The following is a 25,288-nucleotide window of genomic DNA, read 5'->3' on the forward strand; positions in this document are numbered from 1 at the left end:
ATTGAATATGTACCTATCTTCTATCTTTTTCAGAAGGGAAGCCAACAACTGCTTCCCTTGCCACTCTTAATCCTACTTTTCCTTAAATTATAGAGCCTGCAGCTGCAAAAGAGAAAGTCAAACAAAGATTTTAACTAGTCGTTATTCATAACTTCACTTTCTAATGCATGCAATTATGATCATTTCAGATACTGAAACTGCTAAGGAGAATGTGAAATCAGCCCAAGTTAAGAAAGGTACAGAATGATTTTATTGGACATATTTTTGCAATGTTAAAGATGCTAACTGCTTACATCCACTAATGTACAGAGCCTGAGGTTTCCAATGAAAAAGCCAAGCCAGAACCTTCAAAGAAAGGTAAAATGATTGCAGTTGTTTTAATATTTCAACATGCATATCTTAAAATGGTTATTACAAATCCTTGAATCTTGCACAGAGGCTGAAGCATTTGAAGAGAAGGCAAAACCAGCACCAGCTAAAAAAGGTATAGTTAGCTCATGCTTTGAATTTGAGAGGGTTGTGGTAAAATATCCTGATAGTTTAATTCATTTCATGAGATTGATTTTCTGAAATATAATCCTGTAAATGCAGGATAATAAGGTGCAGGTTTGTTCGATTAGAAAACTTTCTGAATAATTTACATTACTTAAGTATGTACATTAGATCTACAAAAATATTTTAAAAAGCAGTTTGGCTTGATTTTTAGTGCCTGAAACTATAAAAGAGAAGGAGAAACCTCCAAAGAAAGGTAATAATTTTAAAATGTGAAAAGATGCAACAGGTAAATTAAAAAAAAGGTTGATGTTAAACTTTGTTTTCTTTTAGAAGCTGTAAAAGAAAAACCCAAACCTGCTTCTGTAAAGAAAGGTATTTATAACAAGTGCTTATTTCTGGCCAGTAACAAGTTAAAACTTAACCTGTTTATATCAAGACAAAGTTTGTTTTATTTGAATATGAGCACATGAAACACCCCACTGAATATTTTGCTGATTTTCCATTTTTCACAGAACCTGAAGTTCCAAAAGAAAAAGAAAAACCAAAACCTACCAAAAAAGGTTAACTGTCTAGATAGTTTACCAAGTTTTTGAAGTGGTTCGGTGTTTTGAGCATTGTTTTTTTGTTGTTGTTGTTTGTAAAAATATATTCTGTATAATATGATATATTTCAGAGGCAGAAGTTGCCAAGGACAAACCTAAACCTGCTGCTGTGAAGAAAGGTATGGATAAGTCTGTGATTACAGTGTAATTGCTATACAACATTAAAAAGTAAAAGGAAATGTTAAACTGAACATGGAAATCTATGAGAATTACTTTAATAATTATTGAAATAATAATAATTCAATGTTAATATATTAAAAACAATTAGACATTCAAGCAATTCATAATCTGAATGTTTTGCAGAACCTGTTGCAGTTGAAAAAGCAAAACCTAAACCTGCACCAAAGAAAGGTATACAATTACTGTTTGTATGGCAAAATTACATTACATTTTTAGTTTTTCTGAGCATAGTTTCAGAGACTGAAGCTGCTATAAAGGCGTGTCTTTGCTGAACTATTTTAAAACTCAAATATCATTCTGTTTGTAGAACCTGAAGTTCCCAAAGAGAAAGCTAAACCAGAACCTGCAAAGAAAGGTATGACATATGCAGTAAATATTTTTAAAAATTACTACCAGGCAAGACTAATATATGTCGTATTCCAAGCTTTCTTTTATGTTTCATAAGTTCATTGTTTTGCAGAACCTGAGATAACCAAAGAAAAACCCAAGGCACCAAAGAAAGGTATGTAACATTATTTGTGACAGCAATAATATTATATCAATATTTTTCAATATTATATTGAAGAATATTATATCAATATCAGGTTTTAAGATATTGATAGGGTTTTGCTTGCTTTGTTTTCATCATCACAAAATAAGAGGCTGAAGTCATCAAGCAGAAATCACATATTCTACAAACACATAAAAAAAATATGTTAAAGGAAATAATTTATAGTATCAAAATATTTACCCATCATTGACATTTCAGAGGCTAAAGTTGTCAAGGAGGAAGCTAAACCAGCTCCTTTAAAGAAAGGTATTGTTGTTAAGCTAAATTAACATTTCCCCCAAACAATTAAAGAACATGTATGCTATTTTATCTGTTTACTCTTTATTATCATTTCAGAGACTGAAGTCATCAAAGATGTTAAACCAGCCCATGAGAAGAAAGGTTTGAGTTACATTTATTAACAACTATTTGTAAATATTAATAAAAAAAGTTTTTAAGGATGTTTAAACATAATGCTAAAGAAAACCTTTTACAATCTCTAAATATTTTCACATCATTGGCATTTCAGAGGTCATCAAGGAGAAAGTTAAACCAGCTCCTATAAAGAAAGGTATGGCTGTTAATGAAATCATCATGTATGCTGTTGTTCTCTACTGTAATGAATTTTTGTTGTTGTATTAAAACCACTTTACAGAGCCTGAAGTTGCTAAAGAAAAGACCCCTGAACCAAAACCCAAAAAAGGTTAGTGCCTGAACCCTTAAAAACATTTACTGAATATTTTCATCAGCAGTCAGTTTAATTGTTCTATAAAGATACTTTATCTTACCATTTCAAGTTGCTTGACATCTTCATCTGTTTTAGAGCCTGGAGTTATCAAAGAGAAACCAGCACCTCCAAAGAAAGGTAATAAGATATAGTACATGCTTAATCAATGCTTACAGCAATGAATACTAGATTAGACTGAATCTCAAACAGATATCAAACTGACGTTTTCCAACTTATCCTTGTAACTGCTTATAGCTGAGGTTCCGAAGGAAAAAGCAAAACAAGTCCCAGAAAAGAAAGGTATATATATCCATTTAGCCTTTAATATAAAATGCCTTTAATTTATTATGTATTAATTCATTATGTATCGATTCATTTATGTATCAATATCAAGACATGGTATTTCCATTTGAATCTGTGTACTGTATGTAAGAGCAAGGCTGTATAAAGGCTGTTCTTTACTGCTGTGCTTTCCAGCACCTGAAATAATCAAAGAAAAACCAAAGCCAGCTCCAAAGAAAGGTATCCAAGTTGTCCAAATGTCAAAAACTTTTGCCTGGCCAGTTTTAAGACAATGCTAATGCTATATATTTATATAAACTCCATTTTAGAAGCTGAAGTCATCAAAGAGAAAGTAAAGCCAGCCCCTGAGAAGAAAGGTTTGAGTTTTGACTTTTTATATTTTAATTATCCATTTCATGAATGCTTCCGTTTCTCAGATTGACATTTTACCCAAGCTAATCACGTTTCAAATTGCCTATTTACAATCACTCTATTACATTATTTTAGAGGCTGAAGTCATTAAGGAGAAAGTAGCTCCTGTAAAGAAAGGTATGAAAGTGAATTAAATAATCACATACTTTAGATTTCAGCTGTATGATGATCATTCATGTTCATGCTATTGTCTCATAGAGCCTGAAGTTGCAAAAGAAAAGGCAAGACCAAAACTCACAGAGAAAGGTGTTATTATGCTATATTTACTTTTTAAACTATAAAATTTGCAGTTTTGAAAAAATGCCTCATATGCATATTTTCATAAGGTTTTTCTAGAAGCTATTACCAATTAACCTTGTGATGTCTTTTCAGTTGAGGTTCCAAAGGAGAAGGAAATACCAGTCCCTGAAAAGAAAGGTGCATATCTAGTTTACCTGTTGATTCAAATCCCTTTTACTAATTATGTAATACAGCACCTTATTGATTGAGATCTGTACATCTGCAAATTCTAAAGTTAAACACTCTTTTTTCTTTCTTTGTTTTTTTTTTGTTTTGTTTTGTTTTTTGCAGCAGAACCTGAAATAACCAAAGAAAAACCCAAACCTGTGCCAAAGAAGGGTAGATAAACAGTTTTTTCACACTGGCCTTTTGTAAGATAATGCTAATCATAAGCTTTTTTTACATTATTCTTTTTTTTTTTTTTTAGAGGCTGAAGTCATCAAAGAGAAAGTTAAACCAGCTCCTGAGAAGAAAGGTTTGATTTGCATATTAAGAATTAAATGACCATTTTCTGTAACAACATGTATGATTAAACAGTATGATCATTTTAGAGCCTGAAGGGATTAAGGAAAAGGTTAAACCAGCTCTTGAGAAAAAAGGTGAGTTCATTTTGATATTTTATCTCAGCAGTTTGAAAGATAATAATAATAATAATAATAATAATAATAATAATAATAAAAATAATAATAATAATAATAATAATAATAATAATAATAATAAACCTTCAACAATCACCACATTGCCATTTCAGATGCTGAAGTCAAGGAGGAAGCAAAACCAGCTCCTGTAAAGAAAGGTATGGATGTGAAATGCTTTTTTCATCACATTAAAATTAAGTTTCATGTCAGTTGTTTTAATTAATGTTTTATATTTTTACAATTTCAGAAACTGAAGTTATCAAAGAAAAAGCCAAACCAGCCCCTGAGAAGAAAGGTTTAATTTATTGTTAAGAAACATATTACACAAGCTATTACTATTGAAATTTTAAAATTCAAAAATATATCATTGCTATTTTAGAGGCTGAAGTCGTCAAGGAGAAGACTAAACCAGCCCCTGAGAAGAAAGGTATGGTGTTAATATTTTTAGCTAGATTTTTATTAAACACTGATGTTTTGGTTTTTAAACTGGTTCCTCTAAAGAAGGTTGTTTCTGCTTTGAGTAAGCTTCTATTACATAAGCATACAGTATTAAACATATTATTTATTTATAAGAAGAGCTTTAAAGTTTTTATACCAAAATAAATTAGAGTTGTTTTTTCTTAATATTTTAGAGGCTGATGTCATCAAAGAGAAAACTAAACCAGCCCCTGAGAAGAAAGGTGCATATCTAGTTTACCTGTTGATTCAAATCCCTTTTACTAATTATGTAATACAGCACCTTATTGATTGAGATCTGTACATCTGAAAAATCTAAAGTTGAAACACTTTTTTTTTTTTTGCAGAACCTGAAATAACCAAAGAAAAACCCAAACCTGTGCCAAAGAAGGGTAAATAAACAGTTTTTTTTCCCACTGGCCTTTTGTAAGATAATTGTAATAATTTTTTATATTATTCATTTATTTTTTTTTGTTTTTTTTAGAGGCTGAAGTCATCAAAGAGAAAGTTAAACCAGCTCCTGAGAAGAAAGGTTTGATTTGCATATTAAGAATTAAATGACTATTTTCTGTAACAACATGTATGATTAAACAGTATGATAATTTTAGAGCCTGAAGGGATTAAGGAAAAGGTTAAACCAGCTCTTGAGAAAAAAGGTGAGTTCATTTTGATATTTAATCTCAGCAGTTTGAAAGATAATAATTATAATAATAATAATAATAAAAACCTTCAACAATCACCACGTTGCCATTTCAGAGGCTGAAGTCAACGAGGAAGCAAAACCAGCTCCTGTAAAGAAAGGTATGGATGTGAAATGCTTTTTTCATCACATTAAAATTAAGTTTCATGTCAGTTGTTTTAATCAATGTTTTATATTTTAACAATTTCAGAAACTGAAGTTATCAAAGAAAAAGCCAAACCAGCCCCTGAGAAGAAAGGTTTAATTTATTGTTAAGAAACATATTACACAAGCTATTACTATTAAAATATTACAATTCAAAAATATATAATTGCTATTTTAGAGGCTGAAGTCATCAAGGAGAAGACTAAACCAGCCCCTGAGAAGAAAGGTATGGTGTTAATATTTTTAGCTAGATTTTTATTAAACACTGAGGTTTTGGTTCTTAAATTAGTTCCTCTAAAGAAGGGTGTTTCTGCTTTGAGTAAGCTTCTATTGCATAAGCATACAGTATTAAACATATTATTTATTTATAAGAAGAGCTTTAAAGTTTTTAACCCAAAATAAATTAGAGTTGTTTTTTCTTAATATTTTAGAGGCTGACGTAGTCAAAGAGAAAACTAAACCAGCCCCTGAGAAGAAAGGTTTGATTTACTATGTTAATATTTAAAAATTTCCTCCAAGTTACATTTTTTAATTACACAAAAGGGTGTCTTTGAATTCCTCTAAATATTTTTGCATAATCATCATTTCAGAGGCTGTAGTCGTTAAGGAGAAAGCTAAACCAGCCCCTGAGAAGAAAGGTAAGCGCTTGTGTTATTTTGGCTTCAGAAGGGATTTCACTTTGTGGTAAAGATAATAAACACATTTTATGATAATGCAAAAAAGACATTAACAATCTCTAAATATTTCTTAACTATTGCCATTTCAGAGGCTGAAGTTGTCAAGGAGAAAGTTCAGCCAGCTCCTGTAAAGAAAGGTGAATGAATTTAAATGAAATCTTCCTTCATATAAACTTTCCGAAACTTTCTACTGTACGATGAATCACTTGAATTAAATCAGATTCGTTTTAAACACTGAAGCCTGAAAATGCAATAGACATTTTTTTAGACATTGGTCAATCAAATAAAAACAAAAATAAAATAAAGTGATTTATTGTGCTTGTAATCATCGTATTAAATATGTGCATTTAACTGCATTATTAATGCATGATTAAAATCACTCTGTTTTGCTTTATAGAGCCTGAAGTTACTAAAGAGAAAACTAAAGGGACCCCTGGGAAGAAAGGTTTGATTTACTTTGCTGTGTTTTTTATTGTAGTTAACAGAATGTAATTCTTTCTCTAAACATATTTGCAATATGATTATTATAGTGGCTGAAGTCATCAAGGAGAAAATTAAACCAGCCTCTGTAAAGAAAGATATGGAAATGAAATCATGCTGTGTATAATTTTCTTTTCAATGTATGATGATTATTCATAACACAAAACCATGTTTGCATCTTAAATGGCCTGTTAATGTGTGAATGCATAGCAAGTACTCTCAATTTATTGATTCTAGTCACTTGGACTTTACAAATATTGCAAAGCACATTAAGATAATTTATTCCATGAGAAGTCTCAACTCAAGTTCTCCTTTTTTAACATTAAACTCTTCTGTTTTGCAGAATTTAAGATAATTAAAGAAAAACCCAAGCCATCACCAAAGAAAGGTATGCCTACTTATATTTATTTGTGTTTACACTATCTTGCAGATATATATAATTAATTTAATGTTTTGCAACATTTTAGAGGCTAAAGTCATCAAAGAGAAAGCTAAACCAGTCCTTGAAAAGAAAGGTAGAAGTTATCATTTCATGCATGCTTCACCCAAACTTAAAAATCGAATTAATATGTTGCCTTAAAAATGTAAATATTCAAATAATATGATTAATAATTCACATTCTCTAAATATTTTCTCATCATTTGATTTTTCAGAGACTGAAGTCAAGGAGAAAGCTAAACCAACTCCTAAACTCTTAAAGAAAGGTATGGATGTCAGTGACATTATCTTGCATTGCTGATTTTGACATTATAATGATTAATATCATATGCATAAATACTGTTTTATAGAGCCTGAGGTTGCTAAAGAAAAGGCTTCTGAACCTAAACCCAAAAAAGGTCAGTTTTTCCCATAGGCCTTCTAGAACATTTGACATTTGAATCAAAAACATGGTTGGTCTAATTATAGCAACAGAAGCTTCATTGTTTGACATGATGAAACTTAAGTATCCTTTTTTTGTGTGTTTTATAGAACCTGAAGTTGTTAAAGAGAAAGCTAAACTGGTCCCTAAGTTGAAAGGTTTGGTTTACTGTGTTAGCAATATTTTTGAACAATGTATGTGATCAATATTTTGGCAATAATATGTTACAATTATTTATATTATCAATATTTTAGAAGCTGATGTCATCAAGGAAAAATCTAAACCAGCCCCTGAGAAGAAAGGTAGAAATGATCATGTGTGCTTTTACCCCAAGTTAAAGTTAATACTTCCCCTCAAAAATTATGTTTTTTAAATGTTCACAAACTATTCTTTCAGAGGCTGAAGTCATCAAGGAGAAAGCTAAACCAGTTCCCGTAAAGAAAGGTGGGGATATCAACAACATTTTCATGCATTGCTGATTTTGACATCATACTGATCATTTATCACATGTACAAATACTCTTTTAAAGAGCCTGATGCTGTTAAAGAAAAGGCTCCTGAACTGAAACACAAAATAGGTAAGTTATTTTTCCTCTTAGTTCTTTTTGCATGGTAAACTTTTACCAAAATAGCTTTACATGATTAACATGAAACTGAAATATTCTTATGCTTCTGTTTTGTAGAGGCTGAAGTCATCAAAGAGAAAGCTAAACCTGTCCCTAAGAAGAAAGGTCTGATTAACTGTCAACTATCAGTTTAAATTTTTTTATAAGCAAAATGTGATACAAATAATATATAAATATATTATCATCATTGTAGAGGTGGAAATTATTGACGTTGAGGAGAAAGTTAAACCAACTCCTATAAAGAAAGGTATGGATTCAGATAAAAAAATCTGCACATACTGATGATTTGATAATGTATGATGATCTTTTATCACAACAAACCATTCGGTTTTACAGAACCAGAAGTTCTTAAAGAAAAGGCACTTGAATCAACACCAGAACCTGCAAAGAGAGGTATTATATGTGTTTTAATACTTGAATACTTGAAAGTTATGTTTCAGTTTTTAAGGTTTTGCTCTGAAACATTCTTATTTATCTTCCAAAACCTTTCAGTTGAAGCTCCAAAGGAAAGGGTGAAACTAGTCCCTCAAAAAAAAGGTACACATTTAGTATATGACCTAATACTGCTTATTTATTAACATAGCAGTAGATGTTGGCAAAAACTGTAAATTATGGCTTGATTATATGCTTGCTTTTACAGAAATGTGTATTTCAGGATATTTGTCAACTTATGTGTTAACTTATACTCAGACAGTAAGCAGTTTCGGCCCGGATCCGGCCCATATCTGGCACGCAAGGATTTCACGTGGGGCAAATGTGGGCCAGATATGGGCCGAAGGTGCTTGTTGTCTGGGTAACATCACAGTTGCTATTTTAAAGATAACATCCGAAGTTAAACCTTCATGTTTTGCAGCACCTGAGATAACTAAAGAAAAAACTAAACCAGCACCAAAGAAAGGTACTGCAATGTTTCATAAGAATAAAGCAATAAAACCCCCTGACTTTAAGTAAATGCTAATGCTTTTATGTTATCATCATGTTAGAGCCTGAAGTCAAAGAAAAGGCTAAACCAACCCCTGAGAAGAAAGGTAATAGATAACTTTTTTTTCCTGGTGTTAAAGATGAAGCTATAATTTTCTCATAAATATATTTTACGATCTCTTACATTATCTCATATCTCTCATTATCATTGCTATTTCAGAGGCTGAAGTCATCAAGGAGAAAGTTAAACCAGCTCCTGTAAAGAAAGGTATGGCTGTCAAAATAATCACAATGTGTTACTGTTACCTTCCCTTTACCACTGTATTATGACACAAATATCACATGGAAAAAATACTGTTTTATAGAGCCTGAAGTTCCTAAAGAAAAAGCTCCTCAACCAAAACCCAAAAGAGGTGAGTTTGCACATAATATACTCATAATTTTAATTTAAACTTTTCCCATTGCAGATTAGTATAAAACTCTTATATATATATTTTGTTTTCTCTAAATGTTTATATTTGTAAAATTTTAGTACCAGAAGTCATCAAGGAGAAAGTAAAACCAGCCCCTGAAAAGAAAGGTTTGATTATGTTTGATTTTAAATGAACACTGTTGGTGAGAAAAAAGGTTTATGCTAAAACCGTTTATCTTTTCAGAGGCTGAAGTCAAGGAGAAAGCTAAACCAGCCCCTGAGAAGAAAGGTACAGTAAGAGTTAGGAGTTTTTTTTACATGGTGTAATTTTATCATGTGTTAAAGATGAATTTAATGTAAGATTTTACAATCTCTAAATATTATCATCGCTATTTCAGAGGCTGAAGTCATCAAGGAGAAAGTTAAACCGGCTCCTGTAAAGAAAGGTACAGTATGAATATCTTTTAATTAAATCATTCTGCGTATGTTGTCACTTTCCTCTGTATAATGATTGAATTATCACATGAAAAATCTTGTTTTATAGAGCCTGAAATTCCTAAAGAAAAGGCTCCTGAACCAAAAACCAAAAAAGGTGAGCTTTTTTTCTCACCCAAGAAGATAGTCATTTTTTTTTAAAAGTAGTGCGGTCAAATGATTAATCGCAATTAATTGCATCCGAAATAAATGTTTTTGTTGACATAACATATGTACTGTATGTGTACTGTGTTCTTTTATTATGTATATATAAAGTCACACACATTCAGTATATATTTAGAAAATATTTACACGTATATACACATTTATATATTTATTGCATTATATTTTATATTATGTATAAATATATTTAATGTATAAACATATCATATTTTTCTAATATACATGCATGTGTTTCTATTTATATATACATAATAAATATACACAGTACAAACTCATATATTATGTAAACAAAACCTTTTATTTTGGATACAATTAGTCGCGATTAATCATTAGACAGCACTAAAAAAATTTAATGTATACTTTTTATTCTGGCAGTTTAGAGTAATAATCTAATACTTTCCCCTCGCAGATTATTATAAAACTCTAATATATATATATATATATATATATATATATATATATATATATATATATATATATATATATATATATATATATTGTTTTCTTTAAATGTTTATGTTTTTAAAAAATTAGTACCTGAAGTCATCAAGGAAAAAGTTAAACCAGCCCCTGAAAAGAAAAGTTTGATTATGTTTGATTTTAAATGAACACTATCAGTGAGAAAAAAGGTTTATGCTAAAACCGTTTATCTTTTCAGAGGCTGAAGTCAAGGAGAAAGCTAAACCAGCCCCTGAGAAGAAAGGTACAGTAAGAATTAAGAGGTTTTTTTACATGGTGTAATTTTATCATGTGTTAAAGATGAATTTAATGTAAGATTTTACAATCTCTAAATATTATCATCGCTATTTCAGAGGCTGAAGTCATCAAGGAGAAAGTTAAACCAGCTCCTGTAAAGAAAGGTATGAATATCTTTTAATTAAATCATTCTGCGTATGTTGTCACTTTCCCCTGTATAATGATTGAATTATCACATGAAAAATCTTGTTTTATAGAGCCTGAAATTCCTAAAGAAAAGGCTCCTGAACCAAAAACCAAAAAAGGTGAGCTTATTTTCCAACCCCAAAAGATAATGTAATTAAAAAAAAAGTAGTACTGTCAAACGATTAATCGCGATTAATCACATCCAAAATAAAGGTTTTTGTTGACATAACATATGTATTTGTACTGTTTTTATTTATTATGGATATATAAAGTCACACACATTCAGTATATATTTAGAAAATATTTGCACGTATATACACATTTATATATTTATAGCATTATATTTTATATTATGTATAAATATATTTAATGTATAAACATATAATTTTTTTCTTATATACATGCATGTGTTTGTATTTATATATACATGATAAATATACACAGTACAAACTCATATATTATGTAAACAAAACCTTTTATTTTGGATACGATTAATTGCGATTAATCGTTTGACAGCACTAAAAAAATTTAATGTAAACTTTTTATTCTGGCAATTTAGAGTAATAATCTAATACTTTCCCCTCCCAGATTATTATAAAACTCTAATATATATATATTTTGTTTTCTTTAAATGTTTATGTTTTTTAAAAAATGAGTACCTGAAGACATCAAGGAAAAAGTTAAACCAGCCCCTGAAAAGAAAAGTTTGATTATGTTTGATTTTAAATGAACACTGTTGGTGAGAAAAAAGGTTTATGCTAAAACCTTTATCTTTTCAGAGGCTGAAGTCAAGGAGAAAGCTAAACCAGCCCCTGAGAAGAAAGGTACAGTAAGAATTAAGAGGTTTTTTTTACATGGTGTAATTTTATCATGTGTTAAAGATGAATTTAATGTAAGATTTTACAATCTCTAAATATTATCATCGCTATTTCAGAGGCTGAAGTCGTCAAGGAGAAAGTTAAACCGGCTCCTGTAAAGAAAGGTATGAATATCTTTTAATTAAATCATTCTGCGTATGTTGTCACTTTCCACTGTGTAATGATTGAATTATCACATGAAAAATTTTGTTTTATAGAGCCTGAAGTTCCTAAAGAAAAGGATCCTGAACCAAAACCCCCAAAAGGTTAGCTTTTTTCCAACCCAAGAAGATACTTTCCCCCTCTCAGATTAGTATAAAACTCTAATATATGTATTTTGTTTTCTCTAAATGTTTGTATTTTCAAATTTTCAGAAGCAGAAGTCATCAAAGAAAAAGTAAAACCAGCCCCTGAGAAGAAAGGTTTGATTTACTGTTAAGAGTTAAATTAATATTATCAATAATGAGCAAATCTAAGATTGTTTTAAAAAATATTGTCCACACTAAATATTTCTACATTATATCTTTTTTAGAGGCTGAAATCATCAAGGAAAAAGTTAAACCAGCTCCTGTAAAGAAAGGTATATGTGTTTGTGAAATCAGCTTGTGTTGCTTTAACACAACTGTATACTGATAAAAATATTACATGAAAAAATACTGTTTTATAGAGCCTGAAGTTCCTAAAGAGAAGGGACCTGAACCAAAAGCCAAAAGAGGTGATTTTTTTTCTCAATACAGGTTGATAATCTGTGCTTCGTGTAAACTTTTAGTTTAGTGTAGTACATTAAAACTGTATTATATGTATTTTATCATCTCTGAATATGTTTATATTTTGACAGTTTCAGAAGTCATTAAGGAAAAACCTAAACCAGCTCCTGAAAAGAAAGGTAAGAGTTACCGATATTGGGGCTTGATAAGTGCTCAAATTAAAGTCTAATCTCAAATTAACTCAAATTAAAGGATAATACGAAAGTTTTCTCATTCTTTAAATGTTTTCATTATTTTAGAGGCTGAAGTCATCAAGGAGAAAGTTAAACCGGCTCCTGTAAAGAAAGGTATGAATATCAGTGACATCCTCCTGCATATGTTGTAACTTTCCACTGTATAGTGATAAATTATCACATGAAAAAAAATTGTTTTTTCTTTCAATACAGACCAATAATGTGTGCTTTCATTGTAAACTTTTTAGAGGTTTATATGAGTACATTGATACTGCATTTTATGTATTTAGAAATCTCTGAATGTGTTTATATTTTGACAATTTCAGAAGTCATCAAGGAAAAACCTAAATCAGCGCCTGAAAAGAAAGGTAGGATTTACCGATATTGTGACTTGATAAGTGCTCAAATTAAAGACTAATCTCAAATTTACTCAAATTCAATAAAGATACTAAAGCTTTCTCATTCTGTAAATATTTAATTATTTCAGAGGCTGAAGTCATCAAGGAGAAAGTTAAACCAGCTCCTGTAAAGAAAGGTATGAATATCAGTGACATCCTCCTGCATATGTTGTAACTTTCCACTGTATAGTGGTAAAAATATTATTTTATAGAGCCTGAAGTTCCTAAAGAAAAGGCCCATGAACAGAAACCCCAAAAAGTTGTTGTTTTTTTCAACCCAGACCGATAATGTGTACTTTCATTGTAAACTTTTTAGAGGTTTACAGGAGTACATTGATACTGTATTATATGTATTTTATTATCTTTGAATATGTTTATATATTAAACTTTTTAGAAGTCAGCAAGGAGAAACCTAAACCAGCGCCTGAAAAGAAAGGTAAGAGTTACCGATATTTGGGCTTGATAAGTGCTCAAATGAAAGAATAATCTCAAATTTACTCAAACTCAATGAAGATACTAAAGTTTTCTCATTCTGTAAATATTTTCATTATTTCAGAGGCTGAAGTCATCGAGGAGAAAGTTAAACTGGCTCCTGTAAAGAAAGGTATGAATATCAGTGAAATCATCCTGCATATGTCGTAACTTTCCACTGTATAGTAATAAAAAATAATGTTTTATAGAGCCTGAAGTTCCTAAAGAAAAGGCCTATGAACCAAAACCCCAAAAAGTTTTTTTTTTCCACACAAACCGATGATGTGTGCTTTCATTGTAAACTTTTTAGAGGTTTACAGGAGTACATTGATACTGTATTATATGTTTTTTTATCATCTTTGAATATGTTTATATTTTAAATATTTCAGAAGTCATCAAGGAGAAACCTAAACCAGCGCCTGAAAAGAAAGGTAAGAGTTACCGATATTGCTGCTTGATAAGTGCTCAAATTAAAGACTAATCTCAAATTTACTCAAATTCAATGATGATACTAAAGTTTACTCATTCTGTAAATATTTAATTATTTCAGAGGCTGAAGTCATCAAGGAGAAAGTTAAACTTGCTCCTGTAAAGAAAGGTATGAATATCAGTCGAATCCTACTGCATATGTTGTAACTTTCCACTGTATAGTGATAAAATTATCACAAGAAAAGAAATATTATTTTATAGAGCCTGAAGTTCCTAAAGAAAAGGCCCATGAACCAAAACCCCAAATAGTTTTTTCTTTCAACACAGACCGATGATGTGTGCTTTCATTGTAAACATTTTAGAGCTTTATAGGAGTACATTCATACTGTATTACATGTATTTAGACATCTCTGAATATGTTTATATTTTGACAATTTCAGAAGTCATCAAGGAAAAACCTAAACCAGCGCCTGAAAAGAAAGGTAAGACTGAGTTACCAATATTGTGGCTTGATAAGTGCTCAAATTAAAGACTAATCTCAAATTTACTCAAATTCAATGACGATACTAAAGTTTACTCATTCTGAAAATATTTTCATTATTTCAGAGGCTGAAGTCATCAAGGAGAAAGTAAAACTGGCTCCTGTAAAGAAAGGTATGAATATCAGTGAAATACTACTTCATATGTTGTAACTTTCCACTGTATAGTAATAAAAAATAATGTTTTATAGAGCCTGAAGTTCCTAAATAAAAGGCCCATGAACCAAATCCACAAAAGTGATTTTTTTTTCACACAGACCGATAATATGTGCTTTCACTGTAAACTTTTTAGAGGTTTACAGGAGTACATTGATACTGTATTATATGTTTTTTTTATCATCTTTGAATATGTTTATATTTGGACAGTTTCAGAAGTCATCAAGGAGAAACCTAAACCAGCCCCTGAAAAGAAAGGTAAGAGTTACCGATTGTGGGGCTTGATGGGTGCTCAAATTAAAGACTAACCTCAAATTTACTCAAATTCAATAAAGATGCTAAAACTTTCTCATTCTGTAAATATTTAATTATTTCAGAGGCTGAAGTCATCAAGGAGAAAGTTAAACTGGCTCCTGTAAAGAAAGGTATGAATATCAGTGACATCCTCCTGCATATGTTGTAACTTTCCACTGTATAGTGGTAAAAATATTATTTTATAGAGCCTGAAGTTCCTAAAGAAAAGGCCCATGAACCGAAACCCCAAAAAGTTGTTGTTTTTTTCAACCCAGACCGATAATGTGTGCTTTCATTTTAAACTTTTTAAAGATTTACAGGAGTACATTGATACTGTATTATATGTATTTTATTATCTTTGAATATGTTTATATATTAAACATTTTAGAAGTCAGCAAGGAGAAACCTAAACCAGCGCCTGAAAAGAAAGGTAAGAGTTACCGATATTTGGGCTTGATAAGTGCTCAAATGAAAGAATAATCTCAAATTTACTCAAACTCAATGATGATACTAAAGTTTTCTCATTCTGTAAATATTTTCATTATTTCAGAGGCTGAAGTCATTGAGAAGAAAGTTAAACTGGCTCCTGTAAAGAAAGGTATGAATATCAGTGAAATCATCCTGCATATGTTGTAACTTTCCACTGTATAGTAATAAAAAAGAATGTTTTATAGAGCCTGAAGTTCCTAAAGAAAAGGCCCATGAACCAAAACCCCCAAAAAGTTTTTTTTTCCACACAGATCGATGATGTGTGCTTTCATTGTAAACTTTTTAAAGGTTTACAGGAGTACTATGATACTGTATTATATGTTTTTTTTTATCATCTTTGAATATGTTTATATTTTAACAATTTCAGAAGTCATCAAGGAGAAACCTAAACCAGCCCCTGAAAAGAAAGGTAAGAGTTACCGATTTTGGGGCTTGATAAGTGCTCAAATGAAAGAATAATCTCAAATTTACTCAAATTCAATGAAGATACTAAAGTTTACTCATTCTGAAAATATTTTCATTATTTCAGAGGCTGAAGTCATCAAGGAGAAAGTTAAACTGGCTCCTGTAAAGAAAGGTATGAATATCAGTGACATCCTCCTGCATATGTTGTAACTTTCCACTGTATAGTGATAAAATTATCACATGAAAAAATATTGTTTATAGAGCCTGAAGTTCCTAAAGAAAAGGCCCATGAACCAAAACCCCAAATAGTTTTTTCTTTCAACACAGACCGATAATGTGTGCTTTCATTGTAAACTTTTAGAGGTTTATAGGAGTACATTCATACTGTATTGTATGTATTTAGATATCTCTGAATATGTTTATATTTTGACAATTTCAGAAGTCATCAAGGAGAAACCTAAACCATCACCTGAAAATAAAGGTAAGAGTTACCAATATTGGGGCTTGATAAGTGCTCAACTTAAAGACTAATCTCAAATTTAGTCAAATTCAATGAAGATACTAATGTTTTCTCATTCTGCAAATATTTTCATTATTTCAGAGGCTGAAGTCATCAAGGAGAAAGTTAAACTGGCTCCTGTAAAGAAAGGTATGAATATCAGTGAAATCATCCTACATATGTTGTAACTTTCCACTGTATAGGGATACAATTATCACATGAAAAAAATATATTATTTTATAGAGCCTGAAGTTCCTAAAGAAAAGGCCCATGAACCAAAACCCCAAATAGTTTTTTCTTTCAACACAGACCGATAATGTGTGCTTTCATTGTAAACTTTTAGAGGTTTATAGGAGTACATTCATACTGTATTGTATGTATTTAGATATCTCTGAATATGTTTATATTTTGACAGTTTCAGAAGTCATCAAGGAGAAACCTAAACCATCACCTGAAAAGAAAGGTAAGAGTTACCGATATTGGGGCTTGATAAGTGCTCAACTTAAAGACTAATCTCAAATTTAGTCAAATTCAATGAAGATACTAATGTTTTCTCATTCTGCAAATATTTTCATTATTTCAGAGGCTGAAGTCATCAAGGAGAAAGTTAAACTTGCTCCTGTAAAGAAAGGTATGAATATCAGTGAAATCATCCTACATATGTTGTAACTTTCCACTGTATAGGGATACAATTATCACATGAAAAAAAAATATTATTTTATAGAGCCTGAAGTTCCTAAAGAAAAGGCCCATGAACCAAAACCCCAAATAGTTTTTTTTTCAGCACAGACCGATAATGTGTGCTTTCATTGTAAACTTTTTAGAGGTTTACAGGAGTACACTGATACTGTATTATATGTATTTTATCATCTTTGAATATGTTTATATTTTGACAATTTCAGAAGTCATCAAGGAGAAACCTAAACCAGCGCCTGAAAAGAAAGGTAAGAGTTACCGATATTGTGGGTTGATATGTGCTCAAATTAAAGACTAATCTTAAATTTACTCAAACTCAATGATGATACTAAAGTTTTCTTATTCTCTAAATATTTTCATTATTTCAGAGGCTGAAGTCATCAAGGAAAAAGTTAAACTGGCTCCTGTAAAGAAAGGTATGAATATCAGTGAAATCATCCTACATATGTATTTTTGAAGTTGCTAAAGAAAAGGTACCTGAATCGGCACCAAGAATAGGTGAGATTTCCACATACAAAACTGAGAAAAATATTTAATATATTCAAAAGCTAAAAATGTTAAGAATGTATTTAACTTCACTGTAAGGTATTCTTTAAACTTACATTTTTACCCGATATTTTATTTCATTCAAATTTTTATTACAGCACCTGAGATAACCAAAGAAAAGCCAAAGCCAACACCAAAGAGAGGTAATGCAATTTATTTGTGAAAAACAGAACTATTTGTTTTTTTACTTTCTATTTTTGCCAGTTTTAAGATAATGCTTATGCTTTAAATATTTTATTATTATTACCATTATAGAGCCTGAAGTCATCAAAGAGAAAGCTAAACCAGCTCCTGAGAAGAAAGGTTTGATTTATTTTGAAATGTAATCAAAAAATTTAAAAAAATATATTTTTATTTATTATTATCAACACTCTATAGAGGCTGAAGTCATCAAAGGGAAAGCTAAACCAGCTCCTGAGAAGAAAGGTAATAGTTTCATATTGTAGCTTGATATGTTCTGTCAAGTTTAAGAGCAGGCTTTAATTTACTCAATCAAGTTTTTCTCATTCAACTAAATATTTTCTTTCAGAAGCTGAAGTCATCAAAAAGAAAGTTAAACCAACTCCTGTAAAGAAAGGTATGGATGAAAGTGAAAGAATCCTGCATGTGCTGTTTTTATTTATGTATGATTATTCATGACATTAATTAAAACTGTTTTCTAGAGCCTGAAGTTGCTAAAGAAAAGGTCCCTGAACTGGCACCAAAAATAGGTGAAATTTTCCCATAGTAAAAATGAGAGAAAATACTTTATCTCAGCATCAAGCTAAATATATTAAGAATGTATTGGAGTCCATTTTCAGACTTATTTGAAACTGGAATATCTGCCTGATTTTTTTAATGGTTTTACGTTAAACCCCCATATTTTGCAGCATCTGAGATAATCAAAGAAAAGCCAAAGCCAGCACCAAAGAAAGGTAATGCAATTGATTTTAGCATATTTCTATTTTGCCCAGTTTAAAGATAATGTTAAAGCTTTAAATATATTATCATGATTTTAGAGGTTGAAGTCATCAAAGAGAAACCTAAACCAGCTCCTGAGAAGAAAGGTTTGATTTACTGTTATCAAATTGCCATTATTCATAAGCTGAATGTGCAAATAAAATGTTTGCTTTCTCTAAACATTTGTATGTTGTCATAATTGCAGAGGCTAAAGTTATCAAGGAAAAAGTTAAGCCAGCTCCTGTAAAGAAAGGTATGGATGTGAATAAAATCATCCTGTAATGATGTTGCTTCCTAGTGTGTGATCATTCATCACTTGAAACTGCATTTTTATAGAGCCTGAGGTTCATAAAGAAAAGGCACCTGAACCAGTGCCAGAACCTACAAGGAAAGGTATTAATACTTAGTGTCATCGATCATTATCTTTTGCAATCTAAATACTAAATGCACGTTTTCATATTTTAAGATTTTCTCAGAAACAAATATGTATTTATGTTTCGCTCCTTTTCAGTTGAGGTTCCAAAGGAAAAGACAAAACCAGTTCTTAAAGAAAAGGGTACTTATCTAGTACACCATACAAATTTGTCAATTTATTTGTTATGTGTCATTTGCTATTTTAAAGTGCCACTCCAAATGTTTTATAGAACTGAAAATCACCAAAGAAAAGCCAAAGCCAGCACCAAAGAAAGGTATTTTTTGTGAGATTAATACCATTTAACACCTGATAGAATAAAGTTTAAGCTATATTAAACTACTGAATAAGTTTCAGTTTTCCTTATCTGTGTTTTATATTTTATAAATGGTTTTCATTGACCCTAATTCAGAAGCTGTAGCCATCAAAGAAGTAGCTAAAGCAGTCCCCGTGAAGGAAGGTATGAGTTTATTTGCTTCTATTTTTAGTGTGATATCCTGTTCTGCAAATCAGGTTTCAGCCTCTTAAAATAATCTGGTTATTTTAGGCGAGTCATCAATTTTTACCCAAGCCATAGGGCTTTTTTCAATGTTTTTTTATTACTCTTATTATTTCAGAGACTGAAATTTTCAAAGAGAAAACTAAACCAACCCCTGTGAAGAAAGGTTTGATTTACGTACTATGCTCACATGCTTTATTAAGTCTTTTATTTGATCTAAATGTTATTTTATGAATGTTTTAGAGGCTGATATCATCAAGGAGAAAGCTAAACCAGCTCCTGAGAAGAAAGGTTAGAATTACCAATATTTTAACTTCAATTTAAAGAAATTATTAAACAATAATTTAAAGAAAAAAATCTTTATATTATTTCCTTTACAGTGTCTGAAGTCTTTAAGGAGAAAGTTAAGCAAGCACCTGTAAAGAAAGGTATGGATGTCATTGAAATCGTCCTGCATGTAGTATTGCTTTCTTTTGTATGATTATTATGTAAAATTATTATCACATGAAACAATACTGTTTTATAGAGCCTGAAGTCTCAAAAGAAAAGTTATTAAAGCCAACACCTAAAAAAGGTTAGACCTTCGCACGTCTTTTACAAAAAAAAAATATATATATATATATATATATATATATTTGTGTGTGTGTATTTCAAAACACTTCTGAATACACAGATGATGTTGGTCTTATTGGTTTGGACTTGGAGCTCCTGAACTCTATCAACCAAAAACTTTCTCTTCTGGACTTGATGAGGAAGGACATTGGTGAAATGAAGAGTGATCTGGAGTCCACTCAAAATCAAATCACACTTTTACGGATGGACAACAGAACAATCAAAGGTATTTTGTCCATGTTATAAATACAGTTACCAGGCTGGAAAAAAGGATTCAAATTTCTTGTCTTATGTTAAACCACATGCTGCTTGTGTCTCTGACAGAGCCAGAGACTGTCGGTGTAAAGGTAAAACCAGCAGTCTCCAAGGAAAAGCTGAAAACAGCAAAAAAAGGTATTAAAACTTCTCAATTACACAAGATGTTCATGAACTGTAGACATAACGAGCTACAACTAAACAGGAGCTTATTGCCCCGTAATGTTTACATGGGAGTGAGTGAAAGATTTTTCTTTTCTAGACCGTGATGCTCTGATGAACATTACTAAAACAGCACATATTAAAGCAGGTAATGCTCTTTACACAAGATAGAGTATATTATATTATATTATATTATATTATATTATATTATATTATATTATATTATATTATATTATATTATATTATATTATATTATATTATATTATATTATCATAAAAACAATATAAGAATATGCTGATGCACTTTCAGCCAGATTGGCTCTTCTGCTTGTTATGTATAATGTGTATATATGTATAATTTATTTTATGTCTTACTGATTTTGTATTTTTTTTTCCTGCTCTGTACTTTACATATATACAGTAAAAAATGAATGTAAATTATATCCAGCTCTCGTTGTCCTATAATTAATGTAAATAAAACTTGCATGCATCGTAACCAGTTTGTCTTCTCCACAACACAGAACGTGAAGCACTGAAAAACATCACTAAACCTGCACGGAAAGGTATGTCGGCAAGCTATATAACAGCAGCTTTGTTATATATATATATATGTGTGTTAATTGACAGAATCTTTTGAAGTGTGATATTTGTAGGCAATAGAGACCTAAATCAGAAGATTATTTTTGTGAACTGTGTACTAGTTTATATTCATTTTATTCTCATTTCTTTGTGAATCACTTTGAACTGTTATTTAGATTAAAGGTTACCACAACAAATTATTTATATCCATTATATATATAAAAAAAAAAATCCTTTTCTATTCTAGATAAAGAGGCTCCAAAAGCTAATATCAGACCAGAGCCCAAAAAGAAAGGTAAAATATACCAATATCATTTTCTTCTAGTTCTGTAAGTGTGCTAAGTAAAAAGATAAGTTGTTCTCATTTTTGTATCAGAGACTAAAAATCTCTCTCCTGATGCTAGAAATCACCCGTGAGAAGGTCAAAGAAGAAAAGGAACCTTTAAAGAAAGGTGCTATGGCTGATTGCATAGAGTGATTTACTAACACAGAATGTTTAAATATATATATATACTGTATTAGCAACAGTTCTTTACACTCCAAGAATATTCATTAGTTTATATATTCATCAACAGGCTTGACATTAATAGCTGGTCATATGATGTCTGGCTAGTACATAATAGTTGACTCATGAATATAGAAAATGTTTAATCTACAAACAGTACTTGCTAAAAATGCATGTGTAGACATTAACTGGAATCTGACATTCCTTAAGAAGAAATATTGAAAACATGTCTAAGAAAATCTGAGCCGTTTAGCACATACCAGGAACTTTCCAGACCTTAACAGTAAAAAAAAATGTAAATACTTTTTACTTTTTTTTGTACTTTATAAGTATAAATTTAACAGTTATAAAGTGGTATAAAGAAATATTTTGATGTAAAGTGCAGTCCATGTATACGTAACATGTCAAATGTAACATTTACCTGATGTTTTGTGAATGTTCTGTAATTAGCAGTCGAGCCAACTGAGAAGGAACCTGTTATGGACAAAGAAGTAAAAAGTAAGATACTTATGTCTGTGTGTGTGTGTGTGTGTGTGTGTGTGTGTGTGTAGTTGAAATATTAAATTCAAACACAAAATTATAATAAATTTCAGTTTTAGTTTAAGTTGATATTTAAGTTTGTTATGATAACCATAATGTATTGTAAAATAATTTGATTAAGATCATAAATTAAAAGGGACTCTGTATTACCCTTCTGTAGGAGAAGAACCTGACATCACCAAAGATATTCCAGAGATAGAGGAGGGTAAGTTTTGTCACTTTATCAAGTGTAGACTTCAGATCATGTGGAACCTTTATTTGCTTTAAGATCATACTACACAAACTATACATGCACCTATTCTTTAAATGCCATCTTGTAGTAATGTAAAAAACATCTTGACAAAAGAAACAATTTATAGTTTCCTGTTTCCCTGTTTTCCCTGAAATAATCCTAAAACAACCTCTAATGTCTTTTCCACTACAGAGGACATTCCCTACTTCCAGTGTTTCTTTGTGGATGAGGAGGATACTCAGTATCCGTTCTTCCCCTTTTCACCACCGCTGTGGTGAGTCCAGACAAACCTCTCAGTCTGATGTTACACAACATGGCAAAGCCAGTGAAGACGGACCTGTGAAGGCTGAGGAACCTGCTGCTCTGAAGCAGTGGAGAGCTTCACAGTAGATCCTACAGCACTACACCAGCAACGACTTACTGGATTTTAAACTGGAAAACATCCTTCTCAAATAATTTTGAAGGACAGAGGGTGCAAATATTGCACTTTTTATTATATAATCTTAAGGCTATCCCTCTTTGTATTAATACCATGGATTGGCCTTTTGTTTCAGAATGAGTAATATCTATTTATGTCCAAGAAGGAATGTGAATATTGTTTGTCCATAAGGTGGACAAAGAGTTCCTTTCTGAACACTGCAGTGGGTTCAGGATTGTAATATTTTATACATATAAGGTACATAACCTCATTTTGATGGGGTGCTAATTCAAAGCATTCCACTGTGTTTGCTGTCAGAATGGGGTTTGTAAGTTGTTCATTGTTCGCACAACTGGAAGAGAGGATATAATAAATCAAGAAATAAGTAAACAACTATTTCATGTATCTTTAAAACCGTTTACTAAACCGTTTACAGAAGTAACAACTGCACTGAGTAATAACAGCTTTCCACAGTAAGCTCAGTTCCTCTGAATGTATACATCATTTTATTATTTATTTTTTATTTTTGTTACTTTATTTTTGTTTTATAATTTGTTTATCTTTCCATACTTTTATTTAATATAACTTATGTAACTAATCTATACTTCACAGAGGAAACAAATGTTTTATTCAGTGCTCTTTTTAAAGGAACACACTGGATTTTGCATAAAAAAATGAAACTAAATTGTGGTGCTAAATCCAAGAAAATGCATTAAACATCAATGCAACTGCATTGTTTTAATATATTACATTGCAAACGCTACTGTTTTTACATTATTCCGCATAACAATAGTTTATGTACAATAATGTTTGTAAAAATGTGGATGTGTTTTTGCAATATTACATGGATAGTCATACCTAATACAGAGCAGCCAGTTAAATGGCATTCTGAATTGTCTATTTTGCACATTATACTCATACAGAAGATAAATGATGTGCCAGATGAAAAGTATTGCATGCAACAACAGTGTTTCTCGGCACTGCCCCTGGTGGCTCGCTAGCTCATTACTTTATTACTTGATTTAATGATGTTAGTGAGTGTTTAATGGTGTGTACTGGTTAGACACATCATTAAACTACTGTGCCAGTGGGCTGCCCCAGAGACATTTCTTTTACTGACGCTGTCTTTTCTGCAGGAGTTTAGCATGTGGCTCCATTGAGGATAAGCTCATGTCTGTACAAAGAGCTTTTTTTTCTCCGATGTACAGTAACTTAGGGGGACTGTAGATTCTATTTTCCCCAGACATGTGCTGGCAAGGATTGATACTTTGCCTAAAATGTTTGGGTTTTGGCTTTGTATTTGCTGAAGGTAATGACTGAAAAGTAGGTTGTGCAGGCATTGTGATTAAATGACCAATTGAGGCGTGCAAGAAGGTGGGATCTACAAAGAATGGTCAAAGTAATGCAAATACATGTACACGTAATGAATGAGGACTGTAAATAGCATGTTAGTAAGAAAACACAGCCAAAATCTGGACTTTTTTGGCAAAGTAGCAGTCCTGGTCAGGACATGTCAGGGATAAAGAAGAAGTATAGTCACCTGTAAAAATGCATATAACAATAATCACTTGTAAGAGAAATAGGTCTCTTTAAGACTTTTAAAAAAGATAGTTACTTTAACTATGGTAGATTATAAATGTGTTGGTGTGTTTTAATGCAACTGTGCAGCAATGAATAACAGCATTTTTCAATAGCTCTTTAAAATTTGCGCAGTGTTATTTTTAAATCTAATTTACAGTTCAAATTTGATAGAAATAGGTTTCTCAAAGATAATAGTTTTGCATGATGTTTGCATGAATTTTGTTTAAAAATGTATCTAAACCAGATTTAATTTGTGTTTTGAAACACACTAAAAATGTATAATGTACTACTGTATTCATGATTTTTTTTTCTTTTGCATGGTTTTGTGGTCAGATATTCAAAGTCATTCTCTGTACAATGTATAGCCATGAACTGAAATCATATTTATAAAGCTCTCCACAGAATCAACAATATGGTCTGTATGCAGAATAAAAACAGCCTGTATGCAACTGTAAATGCTATTGGAACTTTAATGCAGCTGTAACTGTGAAGTCTGCTTAAGGTCTGATTTACATTTTAGAAGAAATAAATGTTTGCAATAATCACAACAGTTGATTGAGGGCTCTTTTATTGCTTATTTTATGTGTTTTTTATTATTATTAGTAGTAGTACTAGTATTTTCTATTTTCTTTAGTCAGGTGTTTTTGAATAAATACTGTATTTCAGTATCACCCAGGCCATTGTGTTAACATCCACTGTCACCAGTAGGTGGCATTACTGCAATATGCTCTCATGTAACCTTTCTGCTCCTTTTGTAATTTTTGTGAAAAGGTTTTGTTAGATAATTTACTCAAATACATCTATCTTTCTTTTACCATCTTACCAGTAAGTCTTATATTTAACCTAAATTTAAATACAT

The 25,288-nt window shown here is 31.0% G+C and overlaps 1 protein-coding gene across 2 annotated transcripts in view; it reads left to right on the top strand.

The window, feature by feature from the left end:
- si:ch211-266g18.10 (titin) overlaps positions 1-24,977 on the top strand; it is a 39,364-nt gene extending 14,387 nt beyond the window's left edge. For both annotated transcript variants that reach the window (XM_052580343.1, XM_052580344.1), the window contains 114 exons: positions 189-236; positions 310-357; positions 437-484; positions 707-748; positions 826-867; positions 1,008-1,055; positions 1,169-1,216; positions 1,401-1,448; positions 1,585-1,632; positions 1,738-1,779; positions 2,026-2,073; positions 2,164-2,208; positions 2,336-2,377; positions 2,462-2,509; positions 2,630-2,671; positions 2,789-2,833; positions 3,011-3,055; positions 3,145-3,192; positions 3,323-3,364; positions 3,446-3,493; positions 3,620-3,664; positions 3,818-3,865; positions 3,954-4,001; positions 4,078-4,125; positions 4,278-4,322; positions 4,412-4,459; positions 4,544-4,591; positions 4,797-4,844; positions 4,968-5,012; positions 5,105-5,152; positions 5,229-5,276; positions 5,377-5,421; positions 5,511-5,558; positions 5,643-5,690; positions 5,896-5,943; positions 6,055-6,102; positions 6,231-6,278; positions 6,539-6,586; positions 6,965-7,009; positions 7,089-7,136; positions 7,275-7,325; positions 7,410-7,457; positions 7,591-7,638; positions 7,735-7,782; positions 7,877-7,924; positions 8,010-8,057; positions 8,163-8,210; positions 8,299-8,352; positions 8,442-8,498; positions 8,598-8,642; positions 8,959-9,003; positions 9,089-9,133; positions 9,247-9,294; positions 9,392-9,439; positions 9,559-9,606; positions 9,683-9,727; positions 9,837-9,884; positions 9,983-10,030; positions 10,754-10,798; positions 10,908-10,955; positions 11,049-11,096; positions 11,757-11,801; positions 11,912-11,959; positions 12,053-12,100; positions 12,209-12,256; positions 12,367-12,414; positions 12,502-12,549; positions 12,673-12,720; positions 12,841-12,888; positions 13,101-13,142; positions 13,262-13,309; positions 13,567-13,608; positions 13,729-13,776; positions 14,033-14,074; positions 14,194-14,241; positions 14,513-14,554; positions 14,679-14,726; positions 14,978-15,025; positions 15,145-15,192; positions 15,450-15,491; positions 15,612-15,659; positions 15,918-15,959; positions 16,080-16,127; positions 16,395-16,436; positions 16,557-16,604; positions 16,870-16,917; positions 17,038-17,085; positions 17,357-17,398; positions 17,519-17,566; positions 17,795-17,839; positions 17,952-17,999; positions 18,075-18,122; positions 18,226-18,273; positions 18,359-18,406; positions 18,566-18,610; positions 18,695-18,742; positions 18,841-18,888; positions 18,972-19,028; positions 19,147-19,191; positions 19,280-19,324; positions 19,460-19,507; positions 19,665-19,712; positions 19,790-19,837; positions 19,927-19,974; positions 20,073-20,120; positions 20,220-20,384; positions 20,483-20,551; positions 20,676-20,723; positions 21,096-21,137; positions 21,401-21,448; positions 21,558-21,605; positions 22,109-22,156; positions 22,359-22,403; positions 22,623-24,977. In XM_052580343.1, coding sequence (XP_052436303.1) covers positions 189-236; positions 310-357; positions 437-484; positions 707-748; positions 826-867; positions 1,008-1,055; positions 1,169-1,216; positions 1,401-1,448; positions 1,585-1,632; positions 1,738-1,779; positions 2,026-2,073; positions 2,164-2,208; positions 2,336-2,377; positions 2,462-2,509; positions 2,630-2,671; positions 2,789-2,833; positions 3,011-3,055; positions 3,145-3,192; positions 3,323-3,364; positions 3,446-3,493; positions 3,620-3,664; positions 3,818-3,865; positions 3,954-4,001; positions 4,078-4,125; positions 4,278-4,322; positions 4,412-4,459; positions 4,544-4,591; positions 4,797-4,844; positions 4,968-5,012; positions 5,105-5,152; positions 5,229-5,276; positions 5,377-5,421; positions 5,511-5,558; positions 5,643-5,690; positions 5,896-5,943; positions 6,055-6,102; positions 6,231-6,278; positions 6,539-6,586; positions 6,965-7,009; positions 7,089-7,136; positions 7,275-7,325; positions 7,410-7,457; positions 7,591-7,638; positions 7,735-7,782; positions 7,877-7,924; positions 8,010-8,057; positions 8,163-8,210; positions 8,299-8,352; positions 8,442-8,498; positions 8,598-8,642; positions 8,959-9,003; positions 9,089-9,133; positions 9,247-9,294; positions 9,392-9,439; positions 9,559-9,606; positions 9,683-9,727; positions 9,837-9,884; positions 9,983-10,030; positions 10,754-10,798; positions 10,908-10,955; positions 11,049-11,096; positions 11,757-11,801; positions 11,912-11,959; positions 12,053-12,100; positions 12,209-12,256; positions 12,367-12,414; positions 12,502-12,549; positions 12,673-12,720; positions 12,841-12,888; positions 13,101-13,142; positions 13,262-13,309; positions 13,567-13,608; positions 13,729-13,776; positions 14,033-14,074; positions 14,194-14,241; positions 14,513-14,554; positions 14,679-14,726; positions 14,978-15,025; positions 15,145-15,192; positions 15,450-15,491; positions 15,612-15,659; positions 15,918-15,959; positions 16,080-16,127; positions 16,395-16,436; positions 16,557-16,604; positions 16,870-16,917; positions 17,038-17,085; positions 17,357-17,398; positions 17,519-17,566; positions 17,795-17,839; positions 17,952-17,999; positions 18,075-18,122; positions 18,226-18,273; positions 18,359-18,406; positions 18,566-18,610; positions 18,695-18,742; positions 18,841-18,888; positions 18,972-19,028; positions 19,147-19,191; positions 19,280-19,324; positions 19,460-19,507; positions 19,665-19,712; positions 19,790-19,837; positions 19,927-19,974; positions 20,073-20,120; positions 20,220-20,384; positions 20,483-20,551; positions 20,676-20,723; positions 21,096-21,137; positions 21,401-21,448; positions 21,558-21,605; positions 22,109-22,156; positions 22,359-22,403; positions 22,623-22,708 — 5,528 coding nt within the window. In that variant the 3' untranslated portion in view covers positions 22,709-24,977. The remainder of the gene's footprint in view (positions 1-188; positions 237-309; positions 358-436; positions 485-706; positions 749-825; positions 868-1,007; positions 1,056-1,168; positions 1,217-1,400; positions 1,449-1,584; positions 1,633-1,737; positions 1,780-2,025; positions 2,074-2,163; positions 2,209-2,335; positions 2,378-2,461; positions 2,510-2,629; positions 2,672-2,788; positions 2,834-3,010; positions 3,056-3,144; positions 3,193-3,322; positions 3,365-3,445; positions 3,494-3,619; positions 3,665-3,817; positions 3,866-3,953; positions 4,002-4,077; positions 4,126-4,277; positions 4,323-4,411; positions 4,460-4,543; positions 4,592-4,796; positions 4,845-4,967; positions 5,013-5,104; positions 5,153-5,228; positions 5,277-5,376; positions 5,422-5,510; positions 5,559-5,642; positions 5,691-5,895; positions 5,944-6,054; positions 6,103-6,230; positions 6,279-6,538; positions 6,587-6,964; positions 7,010-7,088; positions 7,137-7,274; positions 7,326-7,409; positions 7,458-7,590; positions 7,639-7,734; positions 7,783-7,876; positions 7,925-8,009; positions 8,058-8,162; positions 8,211-8,298; positions 8,353-8,441; positions 8,499-8,597; positions 8,643-8,958; positions 9,004-9,088; positions 9,134-9,246; positions 9,295-9,391; positions 9,440-9,558; positions 9,607-9,682; positions 9,728-9,836; positions 9,885-9,982; positions 10,031-10,753; positions 10,799-10,907; positions 10,956-11,048; positions 11,097-11,756; positions 11,802-11,911; positions 11,960-12,052; positions 12,101-12,208; positions 12,257-12,366; positions 12,415-12,501; positions 12,550-12,672; positions 12,721-12,840; positions 12,889-13,100; positions 13,143-13,261; positions 13,310-13,566; positions 13,609-13,728; positions 13,777-14,032; positions 14,075-14,193; positions 14,242-14,512; positions 14,555-14,678; positions 14,727-14,977; positions 15,026-15,144; positions 15,193-15,449; positions 15,492-15,611; positions 15,660-15,917; positions 15,960-16,079; positions 16,128-16,394; positions 16,437-16,556; positions 16,605-16,869; positions 16,918-17,037; positions 17,086-17,356; positions 17,399-17,518; positions 17,567-17,794; positions 17,840-17,951; positions 18,000-18,074; positions 18,123-18,225; positions 18,274-18,358; positions 18,407-18,565; positions 18,611-18,694; positions 18,743-18,840; positions 18,889-18,971; positions 19,029-19,146; positions 19,192-19,279; positions 19,325-19,459; positions 19,508-19,664; positions 19,713-19,789; positions 19,838-19,926; positions 19,975-20,072; positions 20,121-20,219; positions 20,385-20,482; positions 20,552-20,675; positions 20,724-21,095; positions 21,138-21,400; positions 21,449-21,557; positions 21,606-22,108; positions 22,157-22,358; positions 22,404-22,622) is intronic.
- The last annotated feature ends 311 nt before the right edge of the window (positions 24,978-25,288 follow it).

The sequence above is a fragment of the Carassius gibelio genome, chromosome B17, assembly GCF_023724105.1.
Source record: "Carassius gibelio isolate Cgi1373 ecotype wild population from Czech Republic chromosome B17, carGib1.2-hapl.c, whole genome shotgun sequence".
In the NCBI taxonomy this organism is placed as follows: Eukaryota; Metazoa; Chordata; class Actinopteri; order Cypriniformes; family Cyprinidae; genus Carassius; species Carassius gibelio.